General features: G+C 38.5%; 1 protein-coding gene and 1 long non-coding RNA gene across 12 annotated transcripts in view; both read left to right on the plus strand.

Annotated features, from left to right (window-relative positions):
• nrg3b (neuregulin 3b) overlaps positions 1 to 3,957 on the plus strand; it is a 280,932-nt gene extending 276,975 nt beyond the window's left edge. For 2 of the 3 annotated variants that reach the window (XM_077626396.1, XM_077626397.1), the window contains one exon: positions 3,186 to 3,957. In XM_077626396.1, coding sequence (XP_077482522.1) covers positions 3,186 to 3,552 — 367 coding nt within the window. In that variant the 3' untranslated portion in view covers positions 3,553 to 3,957. The remainder of the gene's footprint in view (positions 1 to 3,185) is intronic. The other variant, XM_077626398.1, reaches the window with a different exon arrangement.
• Positions 3,958 to 10,564: 6,607 nt separating this feature from the next.
• LOC144092638 (uncharacterized) lies at positions 10,565 to 12,058 on the plus strand. 9 transcript variants are annotated; one of them, XR_013306109.1, is made up of 5 exons: positions 10,570 to 10,777; positions 11,287 to 11,373; positions 11,471 to 11,753; positions 11,839 to 11,858; positions 12,047 to 12,058. It is a non-coding gene; the product is annotated as an uncharacterized LOC144092638 (long non-coding RNA). The 9 variants fall into 9 exon arrangements; XR_013306108.1 differs by lacking the exon at positions 12,047 to 12,058 and having other exon boundaries at positions 10,584 to 10,777; positions 11,471 to 11,562; positions 11,646 to 11,753; positions 11,839 to 12,007; XR_013306110.1 differs by lacking the exon at positions 12,047 to 12,058 and adding an exon at positions 12,015 to 12,035 and having other exon boundaries at positions 10,601 to 10,777; positions 11,471 to 11,562.
• The last annotated feature ends 94 nt before the right edge of the window (positions 12,059 to 12,152 follow it).

The following is a 12,152-nucleotide window of genomic DNA, read 5'->3' on the forward strand; positions in this document are numbered from 1 at the left end:
TGCTTGCTTTAATGACGGCTGTTTTTGATAAAGTTGCACAGTCTGACAGCAAATTAGGCTGTTTCGGAGTGACAGGCTAAAAACAGTGAGCTTGCCAGAGCCACAAAGTAAAGGCGGGAAGAATTCCGTGTTCTGTGGGTTGTTTTTACGCAGCGCTCCTTGACATTCTGCATTATAAATTTCTGGGTAACTTTCTTTGAGTCTTATCAACTGAGCCTGTTGTGACAGTGGGAATATTGTCTTTTGTAAATCAAATCAAATCAAAAGCCTTTATTGTCATCATACACAGCTGCGTATAATGCTTCAATTCTAAAAAAAAAAAACCTGAGTTGGAATGTTCTAAAATTTGACATTCTAAAAACATGTTAGATTAAAGATTCCACTGGATTCCAAACTTTATTTATTCTTTTTAATGAATGAAGTCTCTACTCTAGCTTTTAGTTTTTGATGCTATCATGTCTTAATGCCAATGGATTGTTACTTTAATTCGATCTAAGTACTTCACTCTTGTCTTCACACTTCAAACTGATACTCGACATTACTAGATTTGGTCAGTGACTTTAATGATTTTAACTAACCGCACTTTGAGTAACTATAAAGTACAGTGGTACCTCCACATACGAGTGCCCTGACATATGAGCAATTTGAGATACGAGTAAAATTTTGACATACGAGTAGACAGCGGACGTGAGAGGCTGCTCATAAGAACATCATGGGCACTGTCTTTCTCCCCGCAACTCCCTCGTTTAATCTCTCTGGTCGCAACTCCCTCGTGTAATGTCTCTGCGAGCACTGGGCGGAGCGTTGCATTTTTTCAGTGTTTTTTCCCGTTAGTCAGTGCGAATGGCAGAGCGATCGCTAATACGAGAGGAGTGTATACTACTTCTCGTTTGCAAGTGGTCGTTCGTTATCGTATTGTGAGGACATTTGTGTGCATCATTTTGGGAATATTTTGAAGGGAATACAAAAGCAAACAACCCTCGATTGGTTGCATCTGAAAGTCAGGGTGGAGGCGGGGCAAATAAAGCCAACCCGGGAGAAGAAAAGTATTAAAATTTAAAACGAATTTAGAATTAAATTTAGTGCAAGGTTAGATAAAAAAAAATTGGAGTGTGTCTGCATCGTAATCCAAGTTCATTTCAATTTGTTTATGTTATGTTACAAGCGCGTTGCCGTGCAAAAATAGTTCAGGTTGGTCTTGAGGTGTTACTTTGTTTGCAAATCACTCCCAGTTACCACATATGGTCACATACAGAGAAACAAATGGACCTTGACTAGGACAAGTTGATCTTGTTAGCCATCCCTGTGGTTCCGCCCGTCGATTGTAGGCCCACTAGCAGGTTAAAGTGACCTATTTCTGGACTGAGCAGACATTCAACACCGCTCCCTCAACCCTCCTCCCTTTTTCCTTGTTGCCATGGATACACAATCTCATCTCTGGATAGGAGTAGTAGGATGAGGCGAAGTAAAAAGAGGGGAGATTGTGACGATAGGCAAGCAAAAGGATAAAGACGGCAAGCGTAAAAACCAGAGACGTACCCCTCCACGTTTCGCCATTTGCAGACAACAAATCCCTTACTGACTGTTGTCACTTTCATTATCTAACGTCAAAACCTATTTAGCCATCGCAGATAAAGACAGAACTGAAGGCAACCTTGTAATATTTATTTTTAGATATGTTTTGATCTTCCGGATTTACCTCCAGCTTGCATTTCCCCATTTAATACCGAGGGGAGTGGGGAAGTAATTCAATTATAGAAACTTGGTTATGCTACAAACAGTCTCTGAAGGCTGGCAATAACAGCGGCTGTATCCAAAGGCAAGTGGGAAGCCAAATGCGAAACCCAGGACCGAGCAACAGCATTAAAAACCAACGTTTTCACTCGGGATAAATTCTTTACTGCTTTTCAGTCAGAGATTTACACATATTTCATCATGTTTCTAGTATTAGCATGCAATTCACACATCGCGAACCATCACCAAGTTTTTTTTTTACACTATACCACACAGGTATCGAACTAGCAGCCCAGATCCGCTCCGCCATGTCATTCTGTTTGGCCCATGAAAGTCAAATTTCATTTTTATCGCTGAAATAAAACACTAATAATTTTTCTGTAGTCTTTGAATAAGGCTGAGGACTAGAAAAATTAGAGATCCTATTTAGTGTTTTTTTTGCTTGTTTGAGAATAAATGAATGGAAATGTAAATAGGCCAAAAATAAATACTAAATACAGAATTTCTACTATTTTCAATTTTTTTGTTTAAAAAAAGACAGCAAATATTTTTAAAGCATTGTAAATATTTACCCTTTGTTTATGAGTAAAAATGTCATATAAACTAAAAATATGTATTTTGATTGTTGATTTAAAAAAACTAAAAATTCTTAAATTAATAATTAAAATAAACATATTTCAAAATCAAATCAAAAGCCTTTATTGTCATCATACACAGCTGCGTATAACGAAATTGGCGGTGCATTTTCCCAGTAAAAAAAACATAAATAAGTAATATAAAAATATGCTTTCGTTCATAAATGAAATGTGTAATTGGGTTTTCAATTAAAATATAAATATTTAATAAATAAACACAAAAAAATATTCACTGCCACAAGAGGAATGTAGCAAACGTCACATGTAAAAATCATATCCAATCCAAAGACCCGGAAATTACAGCTTGCACAAAGTACATATTTATGTCTTTGCGAATCAAGTTAGATCTTTGCAACTGGAGTAACACATTTGTTCTTCTGGCTATGTATTTGTCAATTTGCTCCAATAATGTACCATGAGTGTACCAAAATTTTCTTGTAGTATCAAAATTGAAGACTAAAAGCTTGACGCCTCAGGGACTGACTTTGATGCAAAACAAAGCAAAAAAAAATGATCAAATTCTGCTCTGTTTATCTTGCCTGAGGCGGGGCTGAGCACCCCGCAGCTGTTCCGTCTTTTATAAGATGTCGAAGGCAGGTTCCTTAGTTAAACATTCACGAGGCATCATAGATTGTGAATAATTACGCCACAATTAAGAATGGAAATTGCTGGGATGATTTTGTCTCCTAGGAGAAAAAAAAGCAGCTTTATTACAACAGTCTGGGACTTTTTACGAGAAATATTGGATGCAATGTAAAGGTCAGGGCTATAATGACTCGCTCTCTAATTCCCAATTCGGTTTTTTTCTTCCTCAAGGTGCGATCTGAGCGGGGGGAAGGTCGGCGCCTTTCTCAGCAGGACCAGAAAGGGATGGACCGAGGTGCCTTGCACTCGCCTGGATCGGGGGAACGGCTTCCCTCCACCCTCGCTGCGTACCCGTTCTGTTCCCATCATTCCCTCACTGCAGGCGTGCGACCTTGAGGAAAGGCTTTTGGATACCACCGAAATGACAGTCGACGGGGCGTTGCAACAGAAAAACCTTTCGGGTTCTGCCACCAAATTTTGTCAAAGCGACCTGTTTTCAGCCAGTGGGCCAACAGGCGCCAAGATCCAAGGTTTAAAGACAGCGGCCATAAAGAACCCAAAGAGCCCCATCTGCAGAGGCAATGGATATTTGAGTTGATTGGATTAACTTTCCTCCTACTTTTTGCTATTTGGCAGGTGGGACCATCTGGCGGGCCACGCTGACCGAGGCCGTTCCATGAACAGATTGAACTGCGAAGGACAAAACGTGACAATTACGCCTAATCTTGACGTAAAGTGACCCGAACAAGCACACATTGTGAATAAACTCATAACAGGACAAAAACTGTGACTGAGGAAGAAAAGAAAAAAAAACACCACTATTTAAAGGGAGCTTCTACCTAGAAACCAAAATAGTGTGTCTATATGTTGTTTCTCTATTGTAAAGAAATGAAATTATACGGTATATGTCATATAATATATGTCAAATAGACATATTTGACATACAATTGTGACAAAATAAAGACTAAGATAACAGTGTTAATTAAAGACAAAGTGAAGTCAATTTTCTCTGCTTTTAATTCATTGGTCGCCACTGACGGCAGTAGATGTGAAATCCAATCAATTGTCGGAAACCCTCTCAGATTAAATTTATGTGACGTCAACCACTGTCAATGGCAGAAAATTCCTTATGTGCTTCACTCTAAACACGTAGTATTAGAACATAGTATATCGAGACCAAAACATTGAGACAATTAAAGATCGAGACAACGCCAAGATCCTACAAATCAATTTAAAAAAGAACATCTTGACCAAAAACCAGGATTCAGTTTTGCTGGGACAAGACCAACACTTTTAGAAGTCGAGATGAAGACAAGACTAAAACCCTCAAATGTGGTTTCAGGAGTCGGACTCAAACTTCTTCGAGATTCGTTAACTCTAATTTCTGACATTTTGAAAAGGCCGGATGTCACAATGCCTTTAATAGAGTGACATATTCACCCACTGACGATCTGCCATTCTCACGTCCTACGTCTTCCTACGATGAATTGATAAATACAGTAATCCCTCGAATATCGCGGTTAATGGACACCAGACATAGCCGCGATAAACTAAAAACTGCAAAGTAGGATCACCCCTATTATAACTACCTTTTTTCTATTTTTTTTTTCCATTCAGTGCTGAGTCCTAGTCGCAAGCATTCCGAGCAGAAGACCGCCACTATTGTCTTACGACATGCCTCCGTCAACATGACTGGTTGACAGCTGCTTATCCCGCCTCCCAGTAACGTCAGCTGTCAGGCCGTGCTATTCGTCGCAATAAGCGATGATCAGACAATCTGTGGCCTTAGAGAAGTGGTGGGAAAACCCGTCTTCAAGGGCCACTGTGGATGCAGGATTTTTGTTCCAACTGATCCAGCACAGAGAGTTTAACCAATGGGGTTTCTGCTGAAACAAGAAGCACCTGACTGCAATCCATGATCGCACTTCTAAGATACCAGATTTGTAAAAACATTTCCTCTTTAGAGGTTGGAACAAAAGTCTGCACCCACTGTGGCTCGTTGTGGACCACTCGTCCATTCCAAGACATGCAATGACCCTAACCCTAAAACCCCCCAAAAATAATGTAGTCTCTGTCCACAATAAGACCGGTTTTGACTAAGAATCTGTAGTCAGCTCTGCCATCCAGGCCAAGATTGATGCAAGACAAGACCTTCAAAACGTGATCTCGAGACTAAAAACAGTTTTAAATGAACTATAAGTTCTCAATGTGACAGCTGATCCACAATCCAGTCCAATTTTAGGTCGACCAAGACTTTTTGAAGTCTGGACAAGACCAAAACCAACAGAATATGGTCATGTGACCAGTTTTGAAGCAGGTTTGAGTCCTGGTTCCACTGGCCAGTCCAAGATTGGGACAAGACCAAGACTTGCAGAAATCAAGATTGAGAGATGGGGAAAAAATACTCTTTAAATCTTGATAACGGTCTCTTGACTAAGACCAGCCTTGAAAATTACACCATTATGTCCATCACATGCCAATTTTCAAAGAAAAATATCAAAAGCCACAACAAATTTCCAGATGGGAGGAGATTTCTTATCACATCTCTGGCATGTCTTCAATACATCAGCTTTTAACAGCATATGATTATTATTTGAAACCGGCTCTTTTGTTGCCGATAAGTTTTTAAATATTTCCTTGGCTGTTTACACCCAATGCTTTTCTAGCTTTATATTTGTCAACATTTTATCTGGCCCATAATTTTGACAACATAGAAACGTCCTTTTAGTGTTAGAATTCAGTAATTAGCCCAAAGAGTACAAGTCTGGCCACAAGGTGTCTGAATGTGATGTGGTAACATTTGAAAGTGCATCGAAAAACTGAGAGCAGAACCATGTCTCCCCCCCAGTGGCCCACTAATGAGAAGTTGTATCATTTGGATTTTCTTTTATGCGGAGGACTTTTTTTTTGTTTTTTTCTCCACTGTTAAAAAAAAAAGTTTTATTTACAGTGAAAAAGACTTGTTGCCAGAATTTTTACTTTAAATGTTTACTTACAAATCTATAGATCTGTTTTTAGTTCTCAAGGAGTATAGTTTTTGGGAACTTTTTATATACAGTATATAACACTCATTCTAACTGTTTTCGGTAGCGTGTTTGGCATCACAAGTGATGGTGTGGGTGTCAATCAGTAACAACACCACTTCAATCAAGACTGATTAAGGTGTGTTTAAAAAAAACAGTAAAAAAAATGTAGAAATGCACAAATGTCCTCTGAAAAATGTGCTTTTGGTACCTTCACAATTGCTGGTTTTTACATGTTTTTATGGGTTTTATCATTTTTAACAGTAAAATTGGGGCAACCACAGTTGCCAGTAATTTTCAGTAAACTTAACTCATCTCATCTCATTTTCATTAGGATCGCAGGGGGTGCTGGAGGCAATCCCAGCTGTCTCTGGGCCAGAGGTGGAGGACACCCTGAACAACCATGTACACTCACACCCATACCAAGGGGCAATTTAGTGTCCAATCAGCCTACCATGCAAGTTTTTGGAATGTGGGAGCAAACCGGAGTACCTGGAGGAAACCCACACAGGCCCAGGGAGAACATGCAAACTCCACACAGATGGACCGACCTGGACTTGAACCCAGGACCCCAGAGCTATGAGGCCAATGTGCTAACCACTCACTCCACCGGACCGCCCTGTAAACTTAACTATTGCAGTTTTTTTTTTATTGTAAAATGTAATGCTTGGTCCTAATTATATTTTCTTTATCCTTGATTACCTTTCTCACTGGACAGGAAGTTGAGATAGGTACATACTCAGTGGAAAGAAAACCTGGCAACCAAAGCGACTATCTGGCGACCATATTGATAGGGTCAACATTCCCATTGCAAGCATTCCAATGACATATTACGTTTCATGTCAAATTCAATGTGATTAACTATGACTGACAATGATAGACCTCAAAGTTATTTAAACTGGGATGACTGGATGTGAATCCATTTTGCCTGGAGAATAAACATTCAATCATTAGGCCCTCCAAATCTCAATGGATTAGACATCTATCGTCGTCAGTGGTAGTCAGTCCGTTAAATGAGTGTTATATAAAGAGTTGTAACGGGATTTCATATATACATTTATCAGTTTGTTTGCCAGCAAGAAACAGAAAATAAGACTTAGGATTTCCTCATAACTCTTCTGAGAGGTGACATTTACGGTCTAGAGTTCTGGTCATCTTAAACCAACTGAGTTTGTCAGGTTGCCCGCAAAAATGTCGCTATAGCTAAGCGTGAGAGGAATGCTAATGTGGCAGGGGAGAGAGATGTTTCCCCTCCTCGCCAGATGGCCTGAAGATTAGGAGGACGGCAAGACGACGTGTAGGCGTCGCTGCGAGACTTGTGATGATGTCTGCAAATGCTTCTCACCTCCACACGGGGTTTCAGTAGACACTAAACATTTCCACTGGCCGTGTTAGACTCGGAAAAACAAATGTCACGTTTGACATTGGAGGGACTTGAGCAGTTGTAGCCATCCTGACTGTAAACACAGTAAATTTACTCCTTGGAATATGCTAGTATTATTCAACAATCCCAGCTGTCTCCAGGCCAGAGGCGGGGGACACCCTGAATTGGTGACCAGCCAATCGCAGAGCAGAAGGAGATGGACAACCATGCACACTGACACACATACCTAGGGGCAATTTAAAGTGTCCAATCAGCCTATCATGTATGTTTTTGGAATGTGGGAGGAAACCAGAGTACCCGGAGGAAACCCACGCAGGCCCAGGGAGAACATGCAAACTCTACAAGATGGACATGACATGGATTTGAACCCAGGACCCCAGAGCTGCAAGGCCAACGCGCTAACCACTAGCTCCACCATTGAATTTACATTGTAAACTCTTATATTGAGAGAAATATCTATATAATTCATGATTTATTCTTTAAGCCGGTTTAGTTTTAAATTTTATTCCATTAGTTGTACCTTCTATATGAATATTTTTATAACGTTTCTATAGTTTTTCTATACTTCTGACTGTATGTTTGTGAGGCTGCAACACTTGAATTTCCCTGTTTTCTCCTTAGTGGCTTGGTCATCTTGAGGTTGGTAAGATGGTACTGTATGTTGAATCAATGAATCAAATGGGACCGTTTTATTTGCTAGATTAGGCTTTAATTCAAATTTCTGAAACATTTCAATAAGATAATATTAAAAAAATTAAAATCCCGAATACGGGATGAATAAAGTTATCTAATCTAATCTAAAAAAAATGTCAAAAATATCAATATTCCCTTTTTTACAATAGGTGAAAAGGGACCTGATGGTATAAATATGGACGTATTGAAATAAGTTTTTAAAAAATCATGACAGAATTTGTAATCTATGCAAATATTGTATCGTATTATCACAAAATTCTTGATTTATATTTCTACCATCTACTGCAAGGGTGTCAAACTCAGGTTGGTTCGCGGGCCACATTAACGTCAACTTGATTTCATGCGGGCTGGACCATTTTAGATATAATATTTAGATTTTTTTATATAAATGGATTAAAAGAACTGGATTAAAAACCCTGAATATTCAGTTTTTATAGATCTAAAACAATGTTTATTTTAACTTTTTTATATATATATTTTTAGATTTTACAAAATGATTTTTGAACTAAAAACACCGAAAAAAATGATTACAAAATTACAATTATTGATTTAAAAGGGGGAAAATCAGGAAATTTAATATACATCTATACTCTTCATTTTAATTTGATCCTAAAACAGAAAGTCGCCACTCATCTTACTTTCCCAGGCCACACAAAATGATGCGGTGGGCCAGATTTGGCCCCCGGGCCGCCACTTTGACACATCTGATCTACTGTATGTTTTGCTGCAGAGATGTAAAGTCTTAAAAATAGCTTATTCATCCCAATATATTTTCTGCTCCTACATCTCTGCTTCTTTTAACAGAAAAGCATAATTTGCTGACTGCGAGTGATTGACACTGGCAAGGCTCTCCCACAAGGCATGTTGACCCCCACGATTACTTTTGATTGCCGGGCATAGACGGGTCAAGACCTCAGCCCCCTTCTGCGGCGTCCGAGCCAGAAGGATTTTGTTATGACCTCGGACACGCTCTTCCGCTCTCTGTAATAATCTTAAATTCCCTATGCGCAAGCTGTCACCCTTTCATAGCTGTCAAAAGTTCTAAATTGGGCAGGTCTGTTAGGGGTATTTCATGCACAATTCAATGGATTTAAGTGCATTCGACAATTTTCTAAGGGTGTCACTGTAGACAGAAAGTTTAACCATAAATAATGAAGCTTGTCTTTTATGGCTCTTTTGTCTCACTAAGCAAAAATGTTGTTAATTAACTGTAGCAAGTGCTGATGAACTACTTGCACACAAAAAAGTATATCAACATGAGTCTTGTTATGAATTATTTGCTATAAAAAAAATAATTAAAGGTTTGTGTACCAAAGTGATAGCCACTTAATTTGATCATTGTGTTTAGGCAGAGTCTTCACAACAATGTGTAAAAAAAAAAAAATTAAAAAAAGTCGCTCTGGGTGTTTGGTGTGTAAACTATTTAGCTGTGTTTATGCCAGTTGTGAAGCTTTTGATAATTTTATTATTCCTGGCCTGTATAGACATCCTGTTCCTTTAGTTGAAAGAAAGTTGTTATATAGTGAGAATATTTTACGTCAACAAATGTTTAGCTTAACGCCCACTTTGGGTGGAAGCAATGAAGGCTTTAAAAATAGAGTCAGAATAACGAGAATCTCGCCTTTTCTTGAGCCAATAAAGAGAACTGGTCATGGAAGTTTCAATAATGTCTAACCTATATATTTTTTTAATACTTTCAGAACAAAGAAAATAACATCCCAGTCTCCTGAATAGTTATTAAGGATTGGATTGATTAAGACAACAATACTGAAGGCGTAGATGTGAAATTCACAAAAGAATAGACACACAAAAATACATGTACAATCAGTGGGATCAGTTGCAATGCATATTTGTGAATGATAAAAGTCAATTGCACATTTGTCTAAGGAAATATGAGGTGTTTGATGAAATGTTTTGTAAAAGGATAGTTCATTCAATTTCAATATTTTCCTAGTGTTCTTGTGCTTCTTTACACCAAAACAAAGGAAAGACATGATATTTTGGTTATTTATAGCAGAGCATGGTATAATTTTAATGGTCCGGCCCACTTGACATCTCCCTAGGCCGTATGTGGCCCACGATGCGAAATGAGTTTGACACCCCTGGTATATAGTAAGGCTTTTTTTCTTTAAAAAACGACATAGTATAGTAAGGCTTTTTTTCTTAAAAAACAACATAGTATAGTAAGGCTTTTTTTCCTAAAAAACGACATAGTATAGTAAGGCTTTTTTCCTAAAAAACGACATAGTATAGTAGGGTTTTTTTCCTAAAAAACGACATAGTGTATATAGTAAGGCTTTTTTTCTTAAAAAAAAACCGACATAGTATAGTAAGGCTTTTTTTTTCTTAAAATATGACATAGTATATAGTAAGGCTTTTTAATTTGTAAAAAATGACCATGTATAGTAAGGCTTTTTTCTTTAAAAAATGACCATGTATAGTAAGGCTTTTTATTTTTAAAAAATGACCATGCAAAGTAAGGCTTTTTAAATATTAAAAAAAAAAACGAACACACTCTTTTACAGCATCAAGACTACAAAAATGGCGACTATAGTACGTCATCTTCCAAACATGGTCATTGAGTCGGGAGGACAAATCACCTCCTATGGGCGTGGTTACGCCCATTGGTGACGCAGGAGCTTAAATTATGCACCTGCGCAGCATCTCGCCCCTTGGCGCAGCCATTTTCATGCCGTCGGTCGAACGACTAGCACCCAAACGAGGTAAACCCTAGACTAGAGCAATTTACTGGCCTATGTGCATTTTTAACACCCTACCGGGAGATTTTTTTAGGAATCAATTGAGCCAAAACGCCAACAAATCTGTTAGTTTATTGCCAGGTCGAACACACCGTCGACATTTGAAGTATGGGCTCCTTGGCATGTCACTAGCTAGCTTAGCATTAGCCTCACGACATTTGACTTCAAAAGTATTTTGTCCGTATTCTCCATTATTGAGTCGTGGGGGAAGACTTCATTTTATCAAACAAAGCCGAGCTATCAACGGTCAGTTTGCCAGGTGGAGGTGTGTTGAATGTAATGATAGTTTTCACTGCGTTTGTAAACGCCCTTTTCCAATTTGTAATTCTGTTTTAAAGTCTGTATATTGAATCGCTTTGTCTGGAAAGGGGAAATTAGCACCGAGCACTCACTAACTTATTTTCATTCTTTATCTTGATCATTTACTTTAAGATTTCGCTTTCCTGTAATAATTGTTTGCACTTCCCAAATAGCTTGGTTAAATCAAGATGAAGCTGTTCCCGTGTGTCCAGAACCATGCACACCCTTGAGGGGAGAGGAGACTGGGCCAAGGTATCAAGGTAATACTAATGACCAAAAAAAACCACCTAAACACATCTGTCGAATCTCCAGTCTCTGTATATGATAACTTTTGCTCTATTTTTTTGCATGCACCAGGTCCATGGTGATGTCCAGAGCCTGGAGGACCAGGTGATCTTCCCAGGTTGCCCACTTGAAGATGATGCATCGTCTCTGAACTCTGCTCTGAGGTTAATACCGTATTTTCACGCCTATTTGGCACATCGTTTCTTACGCCGCAGTGTCAGTAACGAGTGCTATTTCTGTATTTTAGACACACAAAGCACGCGCTATTTCGTCAGACGCATATGTATTTCATATGGATTAAGATCGAAATGCGATAGCGCTGGCTACCGGAAGCAGCTTATTTCCGGGTTATATTGTAATGTATCCAAGGCAAAACATTCCAATCTCACATTATTTTATTGACTAAAGTTGCAATTTACTAACCCCCTCTTATTTTATAGGTGATGTCCCGATCCCTAAGGTGAGGAGGATTTCTTCTTTTTTTTCCAATCAGAAATTGCAATAAAAGAGATTTGAGTGTTATTTGTCTTTGTTAAAACACTTGGAGGAAAAAAAGACCCAAGACCCTCAATGGTCTTTTTTTTTTTCCTTTAATTTTTGGTGTTTATATTCTAAGTGTTTTCTAGGTATAATTTTTGATGTTTACAGGTGGAGATGACTCCTAAGTGTGCAAATGTATTTCTTTGAATAAAAAATTCTAAAATGTCATGTTGCTTGCATTCCTTTGCTATTTCTATGAAGAAAAATACATGAG

The sequence above is a fragment of the Stigmatopora argus genome, chromosome 18, assembly GCF_051989625.1.
Source record: "Stigmatopora argus isolate UIUO_Sarg chromosome 18, RoL_Sarg_1.0, whole genome shotgun sequence".
NCBI classification, from domain to species: Eukaryota; Metazoa; Chordata; class Actinopteri; order Syngnathiformes; family Syngnathidae; genus Stigmatopora; species Stigmatopora argus.